Below are 25,956 nucleotides of genomic sequence, written 5' to 3'. Positions count from 1 at the left end.
CCCCATCAGCCTGTCCCTGTGAACTCTCCCCTACACTGTCAGCACTTCCTAAGGTTTAGCTGTGGTTTAATCCCTAAGGTTCAATCCCACGGCAGGAGCCTGTCCCCTCATGGTTGGTCCCTGCTGTTGTTCCCGTATGAAAGTAACCACGGTCCTTCTCCGCTGGAATGAGCTCATCACTTTCTGAGTTCAATTCCCTCAGGTTTCTTTGCATCCTCAGCTCTCTGAGGTTTTGTTTTTGAAGCTGATTCAGTAGTCCACCTGGCTTGTCCGTGTTGTCAGAGTGCGACTGGGGTGGCCCATCGATATTCTGTATTGTGACTCCGTCTGAGCGTCTCCAACTGGTGATTCCTAGTTGTTTTCCCAACGACCATCCTGTGCAAAGCCTCCCTGAGCCCACTGCCCATCCGGTTCAAGTGTCTCCTCACGTCTAACATTCCCTTGTTATACCACTGGCTCTATCTTTAACTCCAGTTTTTGTCTCCCTTACCCAGTAAGATTGTGAAATCCTAGAGGGCAGGGATGAACTTTTATCTTTCCAATCCCAGCACCTAGCACAGTTTCTTGCACATTAAAAATGCTTAAAACAATGTTTCCAAAATAAATCAGTTAATTCACAGTATTGTCAAATGATGGGTTTTGGTGCAAACCTCCCAAACAGTATAGCGTACGTGGGAATTGACCATGTTCCCTAATGACTACAGGACTTTGAAACAGCGCCCCTGGGGTCGATGAAAGCTGGAGCTGGTTCCCACCACTAACAATACAGGAGGAATGGCACTGATTTCGTGATCAATAAGAGCTCAATTAATGCACAGGGCTTTGAGCTAGTGGGTTTGATTTAAGAGGAGTAATGTGGTTTTACTCCCTCTGGCTGCTGTCATAAAGTAATCAGCATTAAAGCCTCCAAAGATAATAAATTCCCAACATTTCTCTGACTCCATGCTAGAGTTAGATTTTTGATGACAGATACATAGAAAAAGATGATTTATAACATAATTCACTGGAAATTGGTTGCACCTTGAAAGACCATCAGTGTACAAAGCTTAGATTCCCAGTAGAAATATTTCATCAGCTGAGAGGGGAGGGGTCAGAAAACACTGCCCACCTTCCTGGGGGGCTGGATTTATGTGGCAGAAACCCACACAGCAGCTTCGGTGACATTCTCCTACTTTATCCAGTCTTTGTTTATCAGCAAGATGATGAAGAACTTTCCCCTCATTCAAACATTGAATACAGAAAATAATAAGTTTTAGGTTTTCGTGCATTTTTACTATTTTAATGGAAGTATCGATCTTAACATAGAAGAAAAATCCCTGAGACAAAAATGCCACCAAGCGCTCGCTTTCTTAATAATCCTTGTGACTGTCATACTGAATTGGCTGTGTAGTAGGGTGACCACAGAATTCGTTATTCAAACTGGGACATTGTTGAGAGAAAAAGATGGCTCGTTCGTAATCGTGATGGGACAACAGGCATAAGCCATAGTATCCAGGCTGACGCGGTGCACGGCCAGCCCAGCGGGTACGGGCGTCACAGGGCACAGAAGCCAAACTGGAGAAGGTGGTAAGTGGTCGCTGATGGGACTTTTGATAAGGCCGGTGCCAGCCCCTCCTCCCATTTTATGTCTTGAACTGCAGAGCAGGCGGCGGGTGGGCAGTGATGGGATGCTTCTGCTTCCTCAGGCGCCCCAGCGACCCCAGGTGGCATCAGGGCTGCAGACTCACACCCGCCCAACACCCTAATCATGGCCTTCTAGGGGGTGCATGTCCCCTGCAAAGACGCCAGTCACACTTTTCTCCACAGCAGGGAAGGTGCCTTGAGAACAACCCCACATCAACATGTCCCTACAACGCGCGGCACATGGTTTCTGATGCCGACTGTCACACCTCTCGTTTCACCTCGCGTCAGGGGCAACGGCCAGAGAGTGTGGCAGAGAATCAAGGGGGCCCTCTTCAGTACCCCCTCCAGGCGAATTTCATGCTACTCCTGTCTAGGGAGCAACTCCTACTCTAAATTTGATTCTTCCATTTTGGAACCAGGCTAAATTTGTCAAATACCTAAAAGCAAGAGAGATACGTGATGACGGTCCAGGGCTTCCCTGTACAAAACCACACGCTCCGCAGGTGATGCCTCTTTGTCTGAGGCCAGGCCGTGCCCTGGAGCTGCAGGCCAACCTTCTTACTTCTGGAGCCAAGAAGGAGGGCGCCAGGCATGAGGCAGGTGTGCTCCTGTCCCGGCGTGGTGGGGAACCTGCTGAACGGCTCCACAGAGGAATTTCAACTGATTTCCTCTTGCTCCAACTCCTCCTGAGTCTGTGGAGCATTTGCAACGCTGTTCCCCTCCCCTCCTCTGTTACTAAAACTGTCTCTGGATGGCACAGGTTTCTCTATATTGATTATTCGTGCCCAACACCCAGGGACAACACGTGCCATCTCCCTTATAGAAGAAATGCCATGGCAGGAGCCGAGACTGAGCACGAAGCTTCACATGCCTTCTGATAACCACACCACAGGGCCAAAGGGGGAGACAAAGAGTGATTTTATACGTGTATGAGCTACAATCACCAACATTCGAGCGGGTTGGGAGAGATGCTGGTTCTCCACTGTGCCTTGAAGTAAATGAAATCCACACCGCTTTGCTCCCCCACCCGACACCCAAACGCCCACTGGTCTGGGACACAGGACAAAATCCAAGTGATGCCAGCTGAAGATTTAGGAAATGTTCCCTGTGTGTGCACCGCAGAGCCCACCCCCCACCCCCACAGTGACACATAAACCAGATCACAGAGCAAGTTACGAAGGTCACCTGAGCTGGCGGTCTGTCCTGCGTCGTCCTGGGCAGCACGTTCAGGGCAGTGGCCTGGGACAGGGCCTCCAGGTAGCGCTCGAGGGCCGTGGCACGCCCAACGTTGCCCTCCAGACTATACCTCGTTTTGTCATCAGCACTCTGCTTCGCGCCCCTGAAAAGCAAAGAGAACCGTGAGCCAGCTGCTCTCACACTGGGTGTCCACTTTCCACCTGGCCCCTGCTGGACACCACTGCAGGACCATGGGAAATGCACACAGGGCGGCCTGAGCAACCGTGCAGGGACCGGGATGCGTGGCCAGGTGGTGAGGCCCCAGCCTCCTTCGCTCCCACTGCCGGGTGCGATGCTTTCGCACCCCTGAGCCTGTGCCCTGACATGCAGGGTGGGCCGGGAGGCCTGTCCAGAGCCATTGTGAGGGCTGATGAGGACCCAAGGAGAGAACCAGTTCTAACGTACATTCTTGACACCCGGCCCTGACTGCCAGGGCAGGGAAGAAATTAGTACGTGGAACGGCCAGTACTCACGACAAGGCCCGCAAGAGTATGAGGTAGGGAGAGCCGGACAGCGGGCGGGCTGGACCCAAGGACCGGGCCTGCGGCCTGGCAAGTGGGGAGGAGGGGCGGAGGGGCAAGAGCAAAGCCCAGTCTGGGGGGGGTCTGGCCCCGAAGGAGCGCAGGAGCCCTCGCTGCAGAGCTGAGAGCCGAGCACTTTACAAGCAGAAGGCAGCTCACAAGCAAATGTGGAAGCTGCTGGCCCCAGTGATGGGCGGTGACACCACGTGGTAGAAAGAACCCTGCAGCCTCACCCTGGTCCTGCCACCTGCCGGCTCCGGAATCCCACAAACCCAGCAACCCCCCACACGTAAAGCTGGTCCGAGGCGCTAAAGCAATGGACTCAGGAAAGTGCTTGGTGAGTGGTTTGGTGCTCGTGGCGACAGAATAATGGCCCCAAAGATGTCACGTCTCAACCCCAGAACCTGGGAAAGTGTGAGGCCCGTGGCACCAGGTACGTGAGGTGGCAGACAGCATCAGGTGCTACTCGCTGACCCTAAGAGGAGTTATCCAGGTGGCCCAGTGTGACCACAAGGTCCTGGAAAGAGGATGAGGAGGCAGCGGGTTGGTGTCAGGGTGACATCACGTGAGAAAGACTTCCAGCTCTGGAAGAGAACGGGGCTCGGGCCCACGGAGCATGACGCCTCTAGAGCCGTGAGAGGGCGAGCAGCCCTCACGTGTAGGGGGAGGTTTTCATACCAAATGCACTTGACCTTCATATAAGCAAACACTGGGTTTTAAATTTTAAGCCACTAAATTTGTGGTGATTTGTCACAGTATGAACGTTACACAGTGCTGTACGTGTCTACACTGTGGACCTGTGATGACCAAAAAGCTATCTATGGACCAGCACCTGTGTGCACGCAGCATGCTGGGAGGTGTGTTCGAAGGTGGAAGGATGGAAGGTGCTGCTCTGTTTATTTCCTGTGTGGTGGCGTGACAGAAGAGGTGTGTCCTGACGCTGGCTGTGGCTTCACTGGAGCGCCTCGGGGGCAGGGGCTAGGGCCGAGGGCAGCGAGGACAGACCACAGACACGCAGGCTGACTGACCAGGGGGAGACACATGAAGGGCAACTGAATGTAACCTCCATCTCAGGCTCAAGGTCTGTCAGAGAGCCACTTGTTTCCAGTTGAGAGAGACATTTGTCCCTGGCTCAGTGCAGCCAAAACAAAAGGCAGAGAAAGTGGCCAGGTGGCCACCAGAATCAGCAGAAAGTCAGGGCCAGGAGTCCCGTAACAGGAGCCAGGAAGCAGATGTCAGAGCTCGTGTGGCTCTGCAGTGGGGAAGGATGCCCTCCACATCGGCCTTCTGGCCAGTCTCGCTCTCTGGCCTCTCGGGGACCGTGGCATCTGGCCGATGGCGAGGGGGCTGGCATCTCAGAGCCTGGACCTGTGGGGTCTGCTGACTCAGAGCTTCCCAGCCTGTCTCACACCTTTGCTTTTATACAAATCCCTGCCCCAAAGGACCAGGCTGCACCCTAAATGTGGAAGGAAACCAAACGGGGACACTCTCTCCTCAAGACCCCTCTCTGCTACCAAGCACTCTGAACTCTCGACCCCTGTGAAGGTCTGGCCAAGGTCGTCCAGCCACACGCTTGGCTTTTTCTCCAGCGCAGGCTGTCCTGACAATGAATTCCTAATTTTAGCATCTTTTGCAATCTGGAGAGGCTGAGAATTTCCCAGATTTCAAGGCCAGGTTCCTTTTTGCTGGAAAGCTCTTCCCTCAGTTTCTGTCTTTCCTCTGGCGTTGTGGTGAGCAAGTGGGTCTGGTGCGTGCGGACAACCACCTCCGTGTGGGCGGCAGCAGCAGCGGCCAGCGTTTCACGTAGAAAGTCTGATTTTCCATAACGGATCACTACCGTGAGGTATGCGATCTGTATGTATTTCATAAAAGCTACGACTTACGGAAAATCTTCATATCTGTGTTTAATTATCTTAATTGATAAAACTGTCCTGTTTTTATTTCTAATGCCTTTTAAAGCTATAATGGCTCACTCTTAATAGGCATATAAATTATCAAGGGCTTCACAGTTCTTTGCATCTCAAATCATGGCTATAGTTTCCTTGGCCATTTTTCAGTGGATGAACTTTCATGTCCCATGTTGTTAGAGTGTAATTTAACTGAAGTCAATTTACTTTTCTGATACTTAATCTATTTTTCTCACTAATTGCTAATCAATGCAGATAGAACCACCCCATAAATGTGCCTTTAAATTGTCCTATCCATCTTCCTGTGTGCCTGTTGGACTTGTTTGCGACACTGTAATATGTCACAGTGACGAGCGGTCATCACCGTGTTGTGCAATATCGTAGCAATTAACTTGCAAACTGACTTTTGCCCTGTTATTTGGCTTGAAGCAAGTCAGACTCTTAAAGTGTACGTTTTCTACTATAAAAAGATTAAAAACGGTTTACACTCAGGTCTCCACTATTCTCCTTTGCACTTCTGTGCACTGACCTTCAGACTCCAAATAACATAAATGCTTTGAGTTGTCAGCCAACTTGCTGGACAAAAAAAAAAAAAAAAAATACAAATTATAAACAAATCTTTATAAAAAGCATCCTGCCAACCCGGTTCCTTTTCTCAGGAATCCTAGCCTGCGTAATCTTCACTTGGGGCCCCGTTTCTCCTTCACAGAAAACCTTCAGGAGCTACCCGGCCCTCATGCCTCCGGGTCCAGTTCTCTATGATGTTATCTATTTATTTGTCACCTGCTGCTGGCCGCCGCGTCACCCCCTCCTGCTCGCAGCGCTTCCGCAGACGCCTTTCTTAGGTTCCTGGGGTCTCGGCGTGCGCTCAGCTCCCAGCCTGCTCCTTACACGCAATGTCCGTGAGCCCGCTCTGCTTGTTCCCCATGGCTTCTCTGCGGCTTTCATGCACAGTGCGTCCTCCGGTGGCCCAAGAGGGCAGCCCGACCGCTGCGCTCTAACTGACCTCTGCCTCTGCATGGTCTCTGGCTTGGGGCTTAATCTCCCCAAACGGTAGCTGTCTGGTCTGAAGAGCGCGAGTACTAGCTCACTGGCCGACTGTGGACACTTCCAAACCCACTAAGTACAGGATGTTCTAGAAATGCCCCATGGAATGAAGAAGCCGGGCAGGACTCTTGGCTGGTGTAGTTCTTTATGTAATGAGCCAGGCGTCAGTAGATCATTTGTTCCCTCCTTCCTGCCTGTAGTTAACAAACACTGGCCGAGGTCTCACTGGTGAAAGGCCCTGGGAACACACAGACTGGGAGAAGGGCCGCTTAGAGGGGGGTCAGGAGCAAGTGGAGAAGCGGACGCGTAACAAGCGCCTTGTCGCACTTGGGGGGCAGAAGATACCGATTCTTTTCGTTAATAATGACATAGACCTGTTAGTTCAAAAACTCTGGAAAACTTAAAAGTGATGGCTACAAATTGAATTTAAAATAAGATATATAGTGACAAACAATAAAGACGATAAAAGCAAACCAATCATAGCCCACAGAGGAAATGAAAAAAGCAGCAGAACCAGGGCCCTCCGCCGCGTAAACGTTCTCACGACGCGGCCTGAAGGGGCCGTAACAAGGGCCCCTGGACACTGTTTACAAAACTGCACGTCAAACAGACAAGGTCCAAACGGAGGAATTTAAGGATGGCCAATGATTAAATAGGCAGCAAGAACAGAGAGGAAGCAGGCATGGAATACTAATTGCAGAAAATGGAATCCAAGAGCAAAAGCGTTAGTGGTGACAAAGGCACCGTGTGAAAATGGCAACAGGTGCAGTGACCGACAACAGGACGTGAGGACACGCGCCTCTGTGCTGCAGTCGGAACCTCAAAGCGCCCAAAGCAAAACACATCAACAGTGAAAGGAAAATCTGTGAACACAGCTTTTGTCTGAGACATTTCAGTAAGTCAAAATATAAATACAGACATACTGATTTTGAGTAATATAATTGATATTTACATTTACCTATAATTTTAAATTATATATATAAACTGTTAAAATCTGTACCCTGCAAATAGTGGGTATAATAGCTTTCTGAAGTATCCATCCAAAATTAACAAAAGTATGATATAAACTAGACCTCAAAGAAAATCTCAACATTTCCAAAAAATAAAAGCTAAACAGATTCGTATTCTCTGACTATAATGTAGTAAAATGACACTAATTTAAAATTTAAAAACAACACATAATATAAAAAAAGTCTATGAAACACTGATTATTCCCAAAGGATACAAAATTACAACTACAGATAATTTAGAACAAAAGCAAATGAGGATACATGGAAGTCACAGGATGTTGCCAAAACTATACTCAAAAACAAATGCGTAGACTTAAGTGATTAATGAATGAAAGAATTAAAGAGATTACTTTCTAAAATGAATAAATAAAAGCATGAACAAAATGTTCAACTCAAGAAGTTTTACAAAGAAAAATAAATCTAAGCACAGTAGAAAGAAGAAAAACCAAGAGATAATTCTTTTTATTTAATTGTGTTAAATGGGTAAAGAGAAAAATCAAGTTAAAATGACAAATGCGTGATAACCACACATATGCTGAATGATATTTAAGATCATAACACAATACTACATATCACGCTATGTCAACAATGAAAAGAATGGTAGTTCTCCGCAAAAATATAAATTCCCCAAATCTGCACAATAAAAACTGTGACCATGTTTTACCAATAATCTCAGAAGATAATGAAAGTGTTATGAGATTTACCTGCAAAGAAGAATCAATGTAAATACACAAGGAAGCAGAAAATTTCAACGCTCAAGAAAGCTGTGCAGAAGTTTTATGAAAAGAAGGAAAACGATTCTTTTTCTGTCGTGACCCTGACACCTTGCTGCAGAGACAAAGCTGAGGAAGAAGGCACAGGCTGCTACGGCTCTTCTGTCGGCTGCCAAGTCTCTGCATCAGGCAGAGCCCACACAGGAAACTGAGGACATCCGGAAGTGGGACATGTGAGTGGTTTGATAAGGGAGCTCTTTACACAAGCACGCAGGACTAAGAGCCAATGAGGGGAACACTGGAGACGCTCTGCAACCAGGGAGGGGGAGTTCGTGGGACCAGAGCCACGCGTAGGACAGCGCTGTGACCTGGGGCAGCCGATCTCACTGCCATCCCAACCTCATTCCTCCCGCCGAGGCCACGGGCCCTACTGGTGCAGCCCGAGGGGAGAGCAGGTGGGAAGGAAACGGAATATTCCATCTAGTCCTCCCAAAATGCGGCTCTGCTTTTATTTCAGAGCTGAAATGATCGGTGTCATTTAGGTTCAACACTCAAGAGCAGGAAGCGGACACCCAGCCTGGGGAGGGCTGAGAGTTCTCTATTTACATGAGCAACTGGACCTGGTTCATCTATAGAACAGATCAGAAAAGTATTTCTTAAAAGGTGATACATGAAAAGTTACTGCCCTTAAATATAAAGGCTCTCTATGGAAATAAACAAAGCAAAAATACACAAACATGCTTTTATGTGGACAAAGGTCAGGAAAATCACATAGAAGACAACTGCAATCTGTAATATGTATATTTTTAAACTTATTCTCACTTGTAGTTAAAAAACAAAACAAAAATAAGGTACCGTTTTTCGTAATAAAATTGGCAATTTAAAAAAATGACCATATAACACAGGTCAGAGTGTGGTGATCTAGGTATCTGTCCAGGGTCCCACCTGGTCTGACTTCTCAGACGTATTCTCTCTGGAAATGCTGTTCTTTTGCTGACACACACTCTGGTTTTCCGCCCACCTCAGCTGTGCTTACCAGTCCCATTCACTGCCTGTCTAGACCACAGCAGGAGCCACTCCTTGCTTGGTTTCCCCAGGGCTCCTATGCCTCCGTTCTGACTCTGGGGGCCACCCAACGCACCCCTGCTCTTGGTGGAGCTCAGGGCTCCTGGACAGCCACACTCAGGCAAATCTCTGAGACGGAAGGAGAGGTGGATGGCGCTCAGGTGCCCACGTGTCATTTAAAGGCCAGTGTGAAGAATTTGAACTCGTCCAAAGGAAAATTCAGGACAGCTGGACTTTGTTTTGGGGGTTGTAGGTTTGTGTGTGGGGGTTCCAGAAAGGCTTTCCACGCACTCAAAGACTAATGGCACATTGCCTTTCACACAGGAGGCTCTAAGGGAGAGCTATGGGCATAAGAAACCAGACATACTTCCTACCCTCAGGAAATTCAGTCCGGCCCGCGAGAGAGCTAACACAGGGAACATGCACTCAGTGACTTGTTTGCATTCAGTCCCACAGGACTTGGAAATGAACTTGGTGGCGTAGCTACTTCATGCTTTAGACAAAAGTAGGTACTAAATCTCTGTTACTGAGAGTTTTCTAACTAAGACTATGGATTTAGAAGAGTCTCTCAGGGCAAAAACAGCCTTCACAAACCAAGTCTTTGGGGAGGGTCGTTTTTACTCTTTAGTAACATGGAAAACACAGCACAATGGCTCAGCAATGACGGTCCCAGCTTGCTTGCTGTGGATCGTCTTTGGACTAAGTGTTCGACTCTCCCTATGTCTCACTTTCCTCCCCTGACAGAAAGGGTGAGAGCTCAGCCATCACCTGACAGTGCGGAGGGCAGAGGTGACATGGTGTCCGTGACACATCCAGCTCAGTACAGGCTGCTATGTGTGGGGAACTGGGAGACTTTCATGGTTTAATACTGCTTTTTGCACTAAAGTGAATGTGAGTTCTTCCTGGGAAATGAGAATTCATAACTTCTCTGCTTTCAAACAAGGTTCTGGAGACTCAGGACTTTTCCGAGGGTCTCGAGGAAGAGTGGGAGGAAGGACGCTCAGGCATGTCTGCTGATGACAAGGGCGCCCAGAGAAGGGTCACTGCAGTGCATCTCTCTCCCGTGGGCTAGGCCATGTGCAGAAAAGAAGTACCTCTCTCTTCCCCAGAGACACCCCAACTTTCTGGAACCTCTACACCAGGAAGACGGTGGGGGCTGTGCTACATTAAGAGAGAAACCGGATTGACTGATGCTGGCTGCACCATCAGCAAGGAGATGTGAAGCAAGCCAACTTACCTGGCGGGGCGGGCAGCCTCGGGATGCCGGGCGTAGGTCCTGGGCAGGTGTGAGAGCTCCCGGGCCATCACATGCTGCGTGTAGTCATCCTGCCATGAGAAACCTGTGGGGAAGTTGCAAACACCGCATTACCAGCTTGGAAGTTGGGCCAAAGCTCTGTTCAGCGTCACGAGTAACTGCTGCCATGGCAGAGTGCTGTCACAGCACCGTCAACACGCCAAGCTCCCCCTCCCTGTGCCTCACTGGGAAGGTCTTCTCCTTAGAGACGTCCCAACCTTCTGAGACATCCACCCAGGAACATGGTAGGTGCTCGCAATATGACAAAAACTAGGTTTCGTGGGTGCTGGCTGGACAGCAAGGAGTCTTAAACGCGTTTCAGTAGAAGAGAGATTTTGTCCACTGTGAAAGACGCAACCCTTCCTTTATGGTTCTGGAACCTTCCTTTATGGAAGGTTCTGGTTATGGCCAAGAACTTCCTCCCACATGTGCGTACGTGACCCCAGTCAGCCGCTCTGTCCTGCTCGTCGCCATATCTCAGGCGAGTTGTCTTCCCAACCCCATCCTGCTTCCGGGCCCCACATTTGGAATGAAATAAGGGGTATTGTTACTGTGAAAGCAATTATCATGGGGCTTAATGTACTGTATCTGGGAACCAATTACATTATATTTATACTCAAATGTTATGACAAAGAGCTTTATTTATAACAAGGGTGAAGTGGTTATGAAGGCGAAACCCATGTGATTACGCATTAATTACACGCACTGTGGATCACATGATAATTATGCTCAGAATTACCAAATAACTCCCAAGAATAATTATTATGCAATTTGTACATTTTAGATCTTATGGTAACACTTTAGCACTTACAACTACCCCATGCAATTATCCATAATTATCTAATCACTAAATATCATGTAATTACAGAGATATATTTTTATGCCCTGTACAAAAACACATTACCCAAATCTTCAAATCAGGACGGCTCCGTGCTTGTTTGTGTGTGTGCATGTGTGCGGTGTAGGGAGGTCCAGAACTTGCTGAGAACCACATATTCTGGGCGGGATGAAAACAAATGGCTCAGGAGATGGAAGCTGCCCTCATGAACACACTTGAATATTTGTTTCAAATGCAAATCGGGTATTTTTTTACAATTTACAAACGGCAGGATTCAAACAGTAGGCAGAGTTGTAAATCTCAGAAGACTCAATGGTATTACCGCAAGTGGACACAGTTGCAGAAATTTACCCAGATGGCCGGCCGCCTGTGGCGACCTGTTCTAAGCATCCCTGTTAGGAAAATAACATTTAGCAAATTGGCCACTGCAGGGACACCCAGCCCGCAGTCACTGGTACCCTTACTTTAGGGTGAAGCATTCTGAATAATAAGCAAGTCTGTGCCATTTGCCAAAAGCAACTAAACCCCCCACATGAAATGTACATTTACATGGTTGTTATTGGTTCACACCCAGAAGGACTCGCAACTAAAAGCAACGTAGCACAATGTCCTGCACTGTGGATTTAGAAAACCAGCATCGTCCTTACCATGCCATTCCTGAAAGGATGGCCTTAATATTAATATCTATCAGGAAACGGGAAAAATTCAAGAGCCAAAAAGAGCTCCCCATGAAAAAAATTAATTTTTAAAGTTTAACTAACAGAACTTCAGTAATATTTTTATATAAAGAGCACAGATGTCTGAGCTACGTCCATCCTGGGGAACTTGAGGAGGGCTGCATCTTTGCAGAATATCAGCTAGCCAACTGATAAAGGTGCTCTGTAGGCAGTACGAGGGGTCCTTGAACCCTCAACCCTGATTTCTGTGTTTTCCTGGGAGCAGGCAGAAACTGGGCCCTTGGCTATAAAAACAAGAAATGCATAGGTCCTGGGTGTTAGCACCCTCCATGCGCTTCTCTCCAAGGCATATAGGAGAAATAAAACCCTGGGAAGATTGGCTCTGCTTCTGGAAATTTGGAGAAGACATACTTTTCCCTATTCCTTCCACTAAGTACAACTGAGAAGGCCATGCCGGCGGGAGAAGACGGTCCCAGACCAGCAGGGACCTTGGACCTGAGGAAGCACAGGTACTGGGTGCTCGTGTCTCGGACTCGAAGCTGAACCAGCTAGTGACCCAGGAACACCCACGTCCAGGTGAGGCCCCAGGCAGACCCAGGACAGCGCGACCCAGCACACTGTAGACGATACAGCTCCATTCCCGCCAAACACCACACGGACTCGCCCCACCCACGCCCATAAAGGCCCAGAGGACACCTGGCCGTCCTCCTATGCAGGCTGTAAGGAGGCCGTCGACTTCTCCTGACCCTGCCAGTGTCATCAGAGCAGGCCGAGTAGGGCACCAGATGTCATTCCCACTGGGTGGTAACTGTCCACCCCCACCATCATGTGACTGGAGACCCCGTGGGAAGTTGAAACCCTGTGCACCCTGTGCCCAGCAGTAAAGACGTGTCAGCAGAGGTCTGCTGGGGAACCGGAATGTCTGTCTCCACCTGCCGGTAACAGAGAAGCACCCCACACGCCCTGGCAGAGCGGTGCCAGAAAAAGCCAGTTAAAACACAAGGTTTAAATGAGATGCAGAGTCTCATAATACAATACAAAATGCCCAGGCTTCATCAGAAAATCACTTGTCATCCCAAGAACCAGAAAGATCTCAAACTGAAAGGAAAAAGACAACCAGTAGAACCAACACTGAGATGACGGAGGTGTTAGCACCACCTGACCAAGACTGTTAAGAAGCCATAACAAAAATCCTTTAAAGAACAATTATGAACACACCTAAAACAAACGAAAAAACAGGAAGCCTCAACAAAGAAATAGAAAGTCTTTGTGAATAAATATAAAAAGAACAAAATGCAAATATTTTAACTGAAAAATGAACAGCTGAGTGGATGAACTCAACAGAAGGATGGTGGGGATGCAGGGGAGAATCAGTGATCTGGAAAAGAGCCACAGAAATCACCCAGTTCCAACAACACAGAGAAAATATTCTGGGGGAAAAAAAACACAAAACACCTGTGGGGCTGCAACAAAAGATTTACCATTCATGTCATGAGACTCCCAGAAGGAGAGGAGAAAGAGAGCTGGATTGAAATGGCACCCAAAAAACAGGTAACAATAATAATGGCTGAAACTTCTCAATTTTGGCAAATGATATAAATTTAAAGATCCTAGAAGCTGAGCACATCAAACAGAATAAAGCTAAATCTCCAACACACGATAATTAAACTTCTGAGAACTAAACACAAGATAAAATCTTGATAGCAGCCAAAGGAAAACGACTCTTTACCTACAAAGGAAACACAATTCAAATGACAGAGGATTTCTCATCAGAAACCACAGTGGTCACAGGCCCTTGTATACCATTTCCAAGAAAAGAGCTGTCAATCCAGAATCCTGAAAAATCTACCAATCCAGACACCCAGCAAGAAATATCTTTAAGCAATGGCAAGGAAATCAAGACATTCTCAGATAAACAGGGAGAAATTAGGGCATTTTTTTACTAGTAGGCCTACCTTAAAGAATTGCTAAATGAACTTCTCTACATATGAAGAAAATGATCACGAAGGAGCATTGGAACACCAGGAAGGAAAAAACAATCGGAAGGTGAAGGTATGGGCAAATATGACAAGTTTTTCTTCTCTTGAGTTTTCTAATTATGTTTGATAGTTGAGGCAAATGTGAAAACACTGCCTGAGGTGCTGCTAAATGTATGTAGAGGAAATATTTAAAATAATTCTAATAAACAGGAAAAGAGTCCCAAAGGGAGGTAAGAATCCTATACTCCACTCAAACCAGTAAAACAACAAGACCAGGAAACTGTGCCAAGGAATGTATATATAATGTGATATCTAAACCAACCATTAAAAAGTCTACCAAGGGAGACAGTCAAAAACACTACAAGTAAATCAAAATGGATCACTAAAAAATGTTAATGTAACCTAAAGGAATGTAGAAAAATGAAAAGAGAAGGAAAAAAAAGAACAAATAGAAAACCAAAAAAGGGAAATTTACGTCTTAACATATCAATAATTACATTAAATGTAAATGAGCTTAATGTATGATGAAAACAGATATTGACTGAGTGGATTAAAAATGCATGACTCAACTATATGCTGTTTATAGAAAACTCACTTCAAATAGAATCCTATAGGCAGGTTCAGACTGAAAGAATTGAAATAGATGTATCATTAATCAAAGGAAAGTGGCACTGGTTATAGTGATAGCAGGTAAATTAGTCTTCAGAGCAACAAAATTACCAGGGACAGAGACAGACATAATACAGTGATAAAAGGATCAATCCGCCAAGAAGACATAGCAACCCTAAACATATGTGCACCAAACAACAGAGCTGCAAACATGTGAAGCAAAAACTGACAGAACTGAAAGGAGAAACAGACATATCCACAACTGTAGTTGGAGGCTTCAACACCACTTTCTTGATAACTAGACAAAGAGAAAAACCCACAAAACTGGAGAATTCAAAAGTGCCATCAGTCAGCAGTTCTAATCAGTTTTTAGAACACACCATCCAACAGGAGCAGAATACACACTCTCTTCAAGTAGCCACAGAACACAGACTAAGGTGGACCATGTCCTGGGCCATAAAACAAACCTCAGCAAAACAAAAAGAATCGAAATCACTCAGAGTACTTTCTCCAATCACAATGGGGCTAAACTAGAAATTAATACACAAATATAACAAGAAAATCTCCAAGCAATTGGATATTAAATGACACACTTCTAAATAATCCATAGGTCAAAGGGAATCCAAGGGAAAAGTACATTAAGTGGAATGAAAATGAAAAGGCAACATATTAAAATCTGCAGGACACTGTTAAATCTGCAGTGAGTGACATTTTTAGCACTAAATGCTTACATTAGAAAAGTCTCAAATTAATCATCTAAATTCCCACATGAAGAAACAAACAAACAAACAAACAACCAAAAAAAGCAAACTAACCCAAAGCAAGTAGAAGGAAGGAAATAATAGAGCAGAAATCAATAAAATTGAAATCAGAAAAAACAAATTGAAAATCAGTGAAAATAAAAGCTGGTTCCCTGAATAGATCAGTAAAATTGACAGATCTCTAGCAAGACTGACAAAGAAAAAGAGAGAGCAGCCACAAATTACCAATATCAGCAATAAAACGGGAATATCAATGCAGCCCTCATTAGGGGAACAAGCAAGTGTACACACATAAACACAGTAACTTAGATAAAAAGGTCCCATTCCGCAAAAAACACAAACTACCACAACCTATCCAGTATGAAACAGGTCATTGATAGCCCCATAACTATTAAGAAAATTGAATTCATATTTAAAAACCTCTCCCAAAAGAAATCTCCAGATGGTTTTATTGGAGAATTCTACGAAACATTTAAGGGAGAGCTGACATGGATTCTACACAATTCCTTCCAGAACATAGAAGAGGAAGAGATAGTTCCCAATTAATTTTAACTAATTAGTATTAATCTGATACCAAAAGCAGATAAAAACAGCACCAAAAAAAAAGAAACCTACAGACCAATTTCCCTCGTGAACAGAGACATTAAAATCCTTAAGAAAATACTAGCACATGCACATGAAACCCAGCAATACATGAAAATAACTACACATTTTGGGGGTTATTCCAGGGATGCAAGGCTGGTCCAATATTCCAAAACAAATCAATGTAATCCACCATCTTGACAGGTTAAAGGAAAAAAAAAGATGATCATATGAATGCAGGAAAGTATTTGAAAACATTCAATACCCATTCATGATGGAAACTCAGAAAAATAGGGATTCAGGGGAACTTCTTCAACTTGATAAGGAGCGTCTACACAGGCCACACACTAACATACTGATGGGAAGGAGCGAGCAGCTTCCCTCTCAAGATCTGAACAGGTGAGGGTGCCCCTCTCACCCTCGTACTCAACGTAGCTGAACGTTCCAGCCAGTGCAACAGGGCGAGACAAGGAAATGAAAGTCATGCAGAAGACGGAGGAAGATATAAGAGTGTATCTGTTTCCAGATGACATGATTTTCTACATGGAAAATACCAATGAGTCTACAAAAACTCCTAGAACTAATAAATTATTTGTCTATGTACTAGCTATGAACACATTGACCCTGAAATTAAAATAAAATACTATCTCAACAAATTACTTAGATGTAAATCGAACAAACATGTGCAGGACTTACATATTAAAAAGTACACGATGTTGATGAAAGAAATCAAAGCTCTAAATAAATGATGATAAAACATGTTCACGGATCGGAAGTCCCAACGTAATAATGATCGTGTTCTTCCCAAAGTAATATGCACATTTAACACAATTCCTATCAAAATTCCAGAAAGATTCTTTGTAGGTACAGACAGCAACTTACATGGAACAGCAAAGGGCTGCAGCAGCTAAAACAATTTGGAGAAAGCCCGAGCAGGAGGGATTGCCTCACCTAATGATTCTATACGTACAGCTGGAGCCTCGTTGTGTAGGTACCACAAGCTGTGTGGCACTGGTGGAGGGATACACAGATCAGAACAAACTGCAGAAGCCAGAAATGGACCCACACAAATATGCCCAACAGACTGGTAACAAAGGTGCAAAAGCAACTACACGGTTGCATAACTGCCTTTCACAAACGCTGCTGAAGCCATTAAACATCCACAGGCAAAAACAGGACCCTCAGCACCAGTCTCACGGTTTACACAAAACAGCAGCCAAAATGGATCATGGACGTAAATGTAAAATAAACAAAAGTGTAGGGGGAAAGAAACGACAGAAACTCTTCGGGACCCAGGACAAACCAGAGTTCTTACACTTGGCACCGAGCATCGTCCATAAACAAGAAAAACTGATAAATTGGGCCTCATCGAAATTAAAAATTTTGTTCTGCAAAAGTCCTTGTTAGAAGGATGAAAAGAGAGAGTAGGAGAAAATATTTCAAACCACAGAGCCAACAAGTGACAGTATCTGGAACACAGAACTCTCAAAAGTAAACATTGAAAAAATCCAATTAGAAAATGGACGAAAGACATGAAGAGACATTGCACCATAGGACACACAGATGGCCAGTAAGCCCACGAAAAGGTGGTCAACGTCATGAGCCACTGCGGAAATGCAGATAACCCACCACGAGATGCGGGACACCCCTATCGGAGGGGCTGTAGTAAGGGTGACAGCAGCGGACAGCAGGCCGTGAGGCCGCCCTGGGAGGGCCGTGTCTTCTGTACACAGAGGGGAGCCATAAACGCTTTCTGAGTACGACAGAAATACCCAACTGTGTCTTGGAAAGATGACAAAAATAACAATATGAAAATAATCAAACATTGTAAAAAGAACAGTATCCACTACTGAACTATCTACTGAACTTAACTGTGAGCCAGGCAGTGTTCTAGGCATTTCCTGTTTTATCCTTAGGATTTGTGAATGATGAACAGTGTGGAGAGCAGGACAGCATTCGGTAAAAGGTGTGAAAATCGTCCATTAGAGATGACGAGGTTGCGAACGCAAAGACTGGTAGCGGGGATGGATGAGAGACCATTCAGAAGCAGAATGAAACGCACTAAAGGTCAGTGACACGGGGGAAAGGGGGAGAGGGGTCGAGGTTGAGGGCCAGGCGTGTGGACTGTGTCACAGGAAACAGGGAACCCTGAGGGGGGCGGGGACAGGCCAGCCTGTGGCAGACATGGCAGGAGTGTTGCTGCCGGCCATGGTGGCTGCGGGTTTCGGTCACGCTTCACGCCGGGGAAGGCCGACCTCCGGCCCATCCCTGAGCCGATCCCACGAGCCTGGCATCCAGACGGAGGAGCCGGTGACAGGAAATGGGTGACAGGCCGCGGGGGCTCTGCTCAGATTCAGGAAGGACGTGCTGCGTTGCTGCCCGGTAGGAGACTCTTCTGCACATCAGGAGTATGGCTGCAGCAGGGGCCACTGGGCAGGACCATCGTCTCCGCCTCTTTGGAAAATGTTTCCAAGCCATTCAAGAAATCAGTCTTGTGATGATATATTCACACTTCATTTCCACTTTGCACACCGTGTGATAACCAACTTATTTACTGGCTTCGTTGTAAATCACATTCATTCCCCCTGGAACCAAGTACCTTCACACCCATCCCCACAAACGTGTCGTCCCAGAGCCGAGATTCACCGTCATGGGCACAGCTTGGGCTGCCCTGTGGCACATCATCAAAGGAAGAATTTCCATGTTCTGAGCAACAGCAGACAGCTTCCCAAGACGAAATCTTTGAAAAGGTAATTATTTTATACTGATACATCCATACGCTGGTGTACGTGTTCTCAATGCCCAGTGTGCCCATTCGGTGGCTATACACACTTTGCAAGAAGCAGAACAGGTGTGGCCATGCACCCCAAAAACCCCCGACTCAGCACCACACAGGACGTCCCAGACGAGCTTTGACTGTTGGCATGTGACATATCACTGACAGATCCCTTACTTCACACCGTCTGTAAATTCGACCACTAATGAAATAAAACAAACCTATTCTCATCGCAGTAGGTAGCCGTTTGAATACTTGCGAGTCCCACTATTTAGCTGTAAGATGGCAGAGAAAATACAAATGGAACATAAAATTCATCTTGATATCCTTGGCAGTACAGCAAATTCCACCAACGCTATCAGTCAACGCTGAAATACAAGCTTTATTTTAAAACGAAAAATGGAACCAGAGCCTGGGGTAATTAAACTTCATTTTCACCTGTGTGTGTGTGTGTGTGTGTGAGTGAGTCTACGCTGTACAATTACGTAGACACTGCCACGTAATCGCCCGTGTGAGTTCATGGGGCTGAAAGTGCATCTGTGGCTGCCCTGACTGCTTTCACTCCGTATTTCGGCGTCTTCGCTGCCTGGGCTACAAACACAGCACTTTATACATGGTTGGAGTTTGCTAAATATTTGATTAAATAAATTGACAAAGCAGAAGGAGTTACAAACATACGAGGCCTTCAGTTTTCTGACCTGTGAAGACCTTCCTGGGAAGAAAGATATGATTCCTGCTCTCATAATGGGGTTTACTCACTGAACAGAAACACACAATTAAACAAGGAGGAACGAAGGCTCCTTGAAGACGGGACAAAGTCAGGAACCCAGCGGCAAGGGGCTCCCGGGCAAAGGCAGGTAGCTGAGGCAGGACCTGCACAGCAGGTGCCCATAGGTCACCCATGCTGAGCAACCTGCCCTGGCCCCAGGCTGTGTCGGGGCCCCCCAAGGCCGTATGGGGGAGCAGGGGCAGGGAGCAGGTGGGCTTAACCCCTAGGCCTCCGTCTCCTGGCTCGGCTTGGTGGACATGTGATGTGTCGCTGTCGGGGTCAACACCATGTCACGGGCTGATGGCCTTTTCAGGATGGAGGCTGCTCACGTGGGCTGAGTATGTGGGCTGCCAAGACTTCTCCACAGAGCAGGATGGCACAAAAACCTCACTGCCGGTCGCCTGGGCGTGCGAGCCTCTGTCAGACAGCAGTGAGCAAGTCCGCTCTGTTGGAGCCACACACACACACACACACACACACACACACACACACACACACACGGCCTGGAACCATGATGGGACTGGATGGCTGCACAGCCTCCTGCCACCTGCGGCTTGAGGCCTCAGCTCAGTCCACAGCCAGGCTGCTCTGTGACGCAGCCCGGCCCCTCGCCCTGCACAGCACGCTGTTCACACGTCCCAGAGCCCGGAATGTGCCGGGAGCATGTGAGCAGCTTCCTTCCCCATTGTCACAGCCGCTAGGTCAACACGGGACGTGACTGCCTTTCAGCCGCTGCCGCACGGTCCCAGCCACACTCCTTCTCTCAGACTTCCATTTCCAGAGCTCAGGACACATTGCGTGCTGTCCGTGTCACTTCACATGGCCCTCCTAGCGACTGGGGTTTTAGTGCCTGGCCAGCGGCACAAAATAAGTCTCCTGTTATCAAGCGACAGTTGCGTTTCGCAGCTCTGGAGGCGGCAGAGATAAGGCGCCAGCGAGAGGAAGGGGGCCTGGCTTCTCCCACGCCGCTCGGTGCTCAGGACGGGGCTGCAGTGACCGCTGGCCTGCGGAGGCTGGGGACGGGCTCACATGCTACGCCGTGGGCGTGCCGTCCACACCCAGGTGCACAGTCGGGCCCGGCAGCTCAGGTTCTCTGCAGCCCCCAACACTGGGAGCAGCTACCCACCAGGTAGAGAGGGGAATGGCATCAATGTTACTACCCGAAGGGGAATGGCATCAATGTTACTACACGAAGACCCGAAATAGAGCCAGGATGGCCGATGAATCAGGCCAGTGGATTAAAAACAAAATCTGCGTGTCCTTCAGATCTTAACATTCTGCTGCATAATGAGTCAGCACATTTCTTACAGCAAAGAAACCACATTGAACAACTGAGATGAAATTCTTGTTCTCAAACGGCCTAGGCAGAGGCCTTTGTGTTGTCCCGAGGGACGTGTTAGGGCCTCACTTCCAAACATAGAGACCCCGAGGCGCGGCGGCGCCACAGGCGGGGTGCAGCCTCAGGCAGACACCCCAGGTCCAGAGCCCCGTGCTGGGCACCGGCCAGCGTCCAGGTCCAGCTTTGCCATGAAGGACGTCAGTTTCCCCTTGTGACATTTTATAGCCTTTCCGTCACCAGGCTGCCTCCCTCCCCCAGGTCTGGCAATCTCTCCTTTCACAGCAGATTTGTTGATGGACTCCCCCTTTTCATCAAAAGCTTTCCTTTCCCTGATACAGGCTTCAAAGTACAGCTCACCTCACCCAAACTCAGCCATGATGGCTGTTTCCCAACATTGTGCTCCCTTGCTTTTGGCACACCAGGAAGCGGGGAAAGCCCTGCCACGTGCTCTCATTTCCTTCCCTAATCCTGTGATTGATTTTAAAATTCACACACTATGGCTCCCTTTCCCCTGATAAGATGTCACAACTTGTGACCTCCACCTGTGAGGGCCAGGGCTGCACAGTCTCCCCTCCCTTGCCTCTTCCCAGCCTCTGTCCTTCGTCTATTTTCACCTCCGTCTCTTCAGCCTGCGCCCTCATCTAGCTACGCACAGACGCCCCGCCTCTCAGCCCAGGGTCTTCCGGTTAGAGAGGCTTAGAACTCAGCAGCAAATGGAGATTAAAAAGACGAGAGTCTCGTCTACAGACTCAGATCAGTGACTGAAAGGCGGGAGAAAACCCAGAGCGTTCCACTCCTTTTAGAAAACAGCATGGTGACGCAGGAAGCCGATGCCGGAAGATTCTGGCTACAATGCCTGGACGTCTTCAGTCAGACCCCAACCTTTGACTGGAACAGAACACACTAGTAAAGTGGTGGGGTTTGAAACCAGACGCAGAGCTAAGAAAGGAGCAAAGAAAGTCTCCTCTTCCTCAAAAGTAAGCCAAGGCAAGAAGCAGACTGCCCGCTGCTTGCATTGCCTCTGCTATTGTCTAGCGCTGTCTCAGTAAGAAGATTCTCCACGACGCTCGTTCTTGGATAGTTTGGTTTAATAAGTCCCAGTCACCGCAGTGAGAGACAAAAGGGTCTGGGAACTCGTCTGTCTGGCTTCAGGAAAAGAAACACTCAGTTGACTGATGGGTTCTCGTGGTTGCTAGGTTGTTCTGTGGGCCCAGAACTCTGTTGCAGGCACCCTCTGCCACAGGGGTCCGTGGGGTCTCAGCAGAGGAGCCCCGGGGGCTCAAGGAGGCCAGTTCAGAGGACGAGAGCATCCTGCAGGCCCGGCCCCCCACACAGCGCATCCGCTCTCCCCCTGAGCAGCAGTCTCCACTTAAGTCTATACCAAGTGCTACCGGGTGTGGGCATGAGTGTGCATGGGTGTGTGTGCGTGGGTGTGTGTGCGTGGGTGTGTGTGCATGGGTGTGAATGGCTGTGAGCGAGTGTGGGTGCAGTGTGCGTGTGTGTGCATGGGTGTGAATGGGTGTGTGTGTTTTACCAGGAATTAGACGTTTTCTCTGATCTCGGCGTGTTGTTGACACAGCAGAGACCAGCGGTGCAGGATGTGAGAAACAAGGGCAGGGCCGCAGATCATGTCACCTGGGCCGTGACACCAGCCTTCAGCTGACCACATTCCCCTCTGCTAGGTGCCAGGCTCGAGTCTGCAGTGAGTATTAAATGAGAAAATGTGTGTGAGGGGATGTTGCTAGCACAGAGGCCCCCTGCCCCTGCTCCTGAGGGTCCATGGAAACATGCAATATGTGAGCAAAGCCTCACTGGACACAGAAATGCTGACAAACAGCACAAAGGAAGCCCGCAGTCACAGACACTGTCATACACCCCGTATCCTGAGGGCCTCGTGCTGACCAGCCTCAGGGCTAACAGACGGACGGCACCCCTCGTCTGACCAGGACCTGTGCCCTGGGGTCGTGAGGGGCCTTTGGGCACCTTCCCCACGCGCTGTGGCGAGTATGCGGCCGCCCCCGCCTGGTCAAAGCAGAGAACGTTGGTCTGAGCCAATCTCTTGAAATAGAACAAAATCTCTTTCTGGATGTGGGATGACCCTCCCACTTTATCAATTAATGGGGCAGAGTTTTTCAGACTGGATTAATTTGGGGGGATGTGAGTGGAACTCAACACGTCCCAGTTCACGATGGTAAGAACCCTAATAAACCTCAGCCTGCAGACCCACATGGCTGCCATGACACTGCTGGCACGGAACATGGAACAGCGGCACAGGGTCACGCATGGCGCACAGTAGGTCCTTAATGCACGGCTGTTATTTTCACCCACCTGGTGCCATGACCACCCTCTGGGCGTCCACCCGACTCCCACTGCAAAAGGACTTTACTGGGGCTCAGTTTTACTTTACACAATTGCCAGTTATATGGAGGCACAAACCAGACCACGGTCGGTGGCAGGAGTTTCCGAGACGCCTCCTCCACCCATGATAATAAATACCTCACGATGTCCCTCCAGTGATGACACGAGAGGGTGTGGCATCAAGACGCACTAAAAATGTGTATTCTGCACTAGGCTGAACTCACAGAATGATTGATTGATTGATCAGACCTATTTAAATTACACATTTCTCCGAAGCCTCTGGGTACGTGTAGCAATATATAAACACCCCACAAAAATTAAATTAACGTCAGAACTTACAGGAACGGGAAATGTGGAAATGACAACGCAAAAGCATGGTGGGTTTCCAGGTGACCTGCAGGCATATTCGCTGAGGTGAGAGATGGGGGGGAGCTGAGGACAGCATGTCTGTGCCCCCCAAATCCATATGTTGAAATCTAGCCTCAGTGTGACGGAGTTAGAGGTGGGGCCTCTGGGAGGTGACGGGTTAGCTGAGGCCACAAGGGAGGCCCCAGGATGGGACTGGTGTCCTTACGAGAAGAGGGAGAGACCAGAGCTCGCTTTCTCCAGGTGGGGGAACACAGGGCAAGGGGCCACCGGCCACACAAGCAGCAGTGTCCTCGCCTGTCTCAAACCTGTGGCAACTTGACCTTGGGGCTTCTGGCTTCCAGCACTGCAAGGAATAAACGCCTGCAGTTCCGGCCCAGGCAATGGGATTTTGTCATGGAGTGCGAGGGACTGGACAGAGGCTTAAGGGAGATGGATAAGACGGGGGACCCTGACCCCAGCTCTGCTGTTAACAAACGGATGACCTTGGGCAAGTTCTTTACCCTTCAGAATCTGAGAGGTGGGAGGGAAGCAAAGCTCCCTCTGTCATTTGCCTGAGCGGCTGCCTCTCCGGTTGCCATGACAACCCCAGCATTCCCAGCTCCTTAGGTGGGTGGGAACCCCTGGCACAGCGCCCCCTCCCTCCACGGCAGAGTCAGCGGTAACTGGGCTCTGTGCCGTGCCGCTGGGCAGGTCTCCTGGTGCCAATTACTTGGAAGAGAAACAAAATGCTCCCCATGCCTCTGGGTAGCGGGCGGTGCAGTGTTTGGACAGCTCGGAGATGGAAGCGAAACATTTCTGCGCAGGCAGTCCTGAGCCTACTGCTGCTAAATGATTTGTGTGCTGCTGGATGGCACCCCGAAGCCCGGAGCTGCCCTCTGCTCCCCACCCTCATCTCTGCCGTGATTATGGCCAGTCCCAGCAATCGTAGACTTGGCGGTAAGCCCCCCTGCCTGCCTGCCTGTCTCCAGGCACCCTGCTATGGGGAGGCCGGCCCAGCTACGCCTGTAGCTCCCAGAACAAGCCGGGTCCAAGTGTGACAGTCACAGCCAAGCACTGACACCAGAGCAAGGACTGGACAGTGAGCGCGCTTCAATCGAGTGTCGGGTGCCAGATGGTACAGCAGGTTCCCTGATGGGCAGGCCCGGACCACTCAGTCCTGCCGACCCCAAGCCCCCAGAGCATAGTCCGCAGCCCTGATGACGCACGTTAGGAGGCTGGAAAGCAAGTCCACCTCCCGACTATCCCTCCCTGAACCGCAGCTGGTTAAAACCTAACCACCTAACTCCCTAACCCAGCCTCTGGCTGTATTCATGGCTGGGCCCTGCCCAGGGGGCCTCCAGGCAGCAACACTTGGAAAAGCCCCAGGCCTCTTCTCGCCAGTGCTAGACGTCCCTATCAAGTCACAACCTGCTCCCAAACTTCACTCAGGTAGCACAGCTTCCGGAGAAAGTTCTAGAAGGAGAGGATTGCTCCGGGTAGACACTCTGAGAGCATAAATAAGTAATAAGTGCTGGCTTGATGACAGTGGGAAAGCAGGTGGGAAGCAGATGCGGAAATGGAGCAGCCGTCACTGCTGCTGCAGCCCCCGCGGCCGTGGGGAGGGCGTGAGGCCGTGGTCCCATTGCTGGGAGGCAGGGCTGCAGGCTTCTGTGCTGTCTGCTGAGACCGTCTTCCCCAAGGGCGACAGTCCCTCTTCAGCAGGATGGGGAACTGCATTTCTACCACCCTGAAAACTACACGGGCACAGCCTGGCACAGGCTGGGGAGGACTCACTGACAAGAACCCCAGACAGTAGTGACCCCTTCCTGTGGCCCCTGCCTCATCTCAGGCTGGGATGAGGGCAATGCACCCCCTCACCCCTGCCAAGGAGCAGACCAGAGGTACACGCACCTGTGCATGCATGGGGGGGGGGTGCACGTGTGTGTATGTGGGGGGGTGTCTGGGGGTGTGTGTATGTGCAAGCGAGTGTGCACGTGTGTGCATGTGGGTGTGTGCATGTGTGTGTGTGTATGGGTGGGTTGGTGTGTGCAAGCGAGTGTGCACGTGTGTGCGTGTGTGTGGGGGTGTGTGCAAGCGAGTGTGCACGTATGTGCATGTGGGTATGTGCACGTGTGTGCGTGTGTGTGGGGGGTGCAAGCGAGTATGCACGTGTGTGCATGTGGGTATGTGCATGTGGGGGGGTCTGGGTGGGGTGTGTGTGCATGCGTGTGTGCATGTGGGGGGGGTGTCCCTGCATGTGTGTATGTTCATGGGTGCACATGTGCCCAACTGTGATTACGTCTGTGCGTGTGCACATCTGTGTAGCCTGCACATGACAAGCTGAAGGCCTGAATGCCTGCAGACGACATGCCTGTTTGTCACTCTGTGGGGCTTGCAGGGCACATCAGTGCGGTCACCAGATGCTGTAAAACCAGCAAAGCAAAGCACGTGATCAGCACCAAGCGCCCTGAGCCCGGGGATCGCCGTGGGTGCCGCCGTGGGCC

General features: G+C 48.9%; 1 protein-coding gene across 3 annotated transcripts in view; it reads right to left on the bottom strand.

The window, feature by feature from the left end:
• PTPRN2 (protein tyrosine phosphatase receptor type N2) overlaps positions 1 to 25,956 on the bottom strand; it is a 419,465-nt gene that overhangs the window by 270,770 nt on the left and 122,739 nt on the right. For all 3 annotated transcript variants that reach the window (XM_074315027.2, XM_088799758.1, XM_074315029.2), the window contains exons 4-5: positions 10,360 to 10,462; positions 2,809 to 2,962 (exon numbers count right to left, since the gene is read on the bottom strand). In XM_074315027.2, coding sequence (XP_074171128.2) covers positions 2,809 to 2,962; positions 10,360 to 10,462 — 257 coding nt within the window. The remainder of the gene's footprint in view (positions 1 to 2,808; positions 2,963 to 10,359; positions 10,463 to 25,956) is intronic.

The sequence above is a fragment of the Rhinolophus sinicus genome, chromosome 8 (genome assembly GCF_057876585.1).
Source record: "Rhinolophus sinicus isolate RSI-liver-muscle chromosome 8, RSI-T2T, whole genome shotgun sequence".
In the NCBI taxonomy this organism is placed as follows: Eukaryota; Metazoa; Chordata; class Mammalia; order Chiroptera; family Rhinolophidae; genus Rhinolophus; species Rhinolophus sinicus.
Note: the sequence above shows the minus strand (reverse complement) of the source record. Positions and strands in the feature narration are given on the sequence as shown.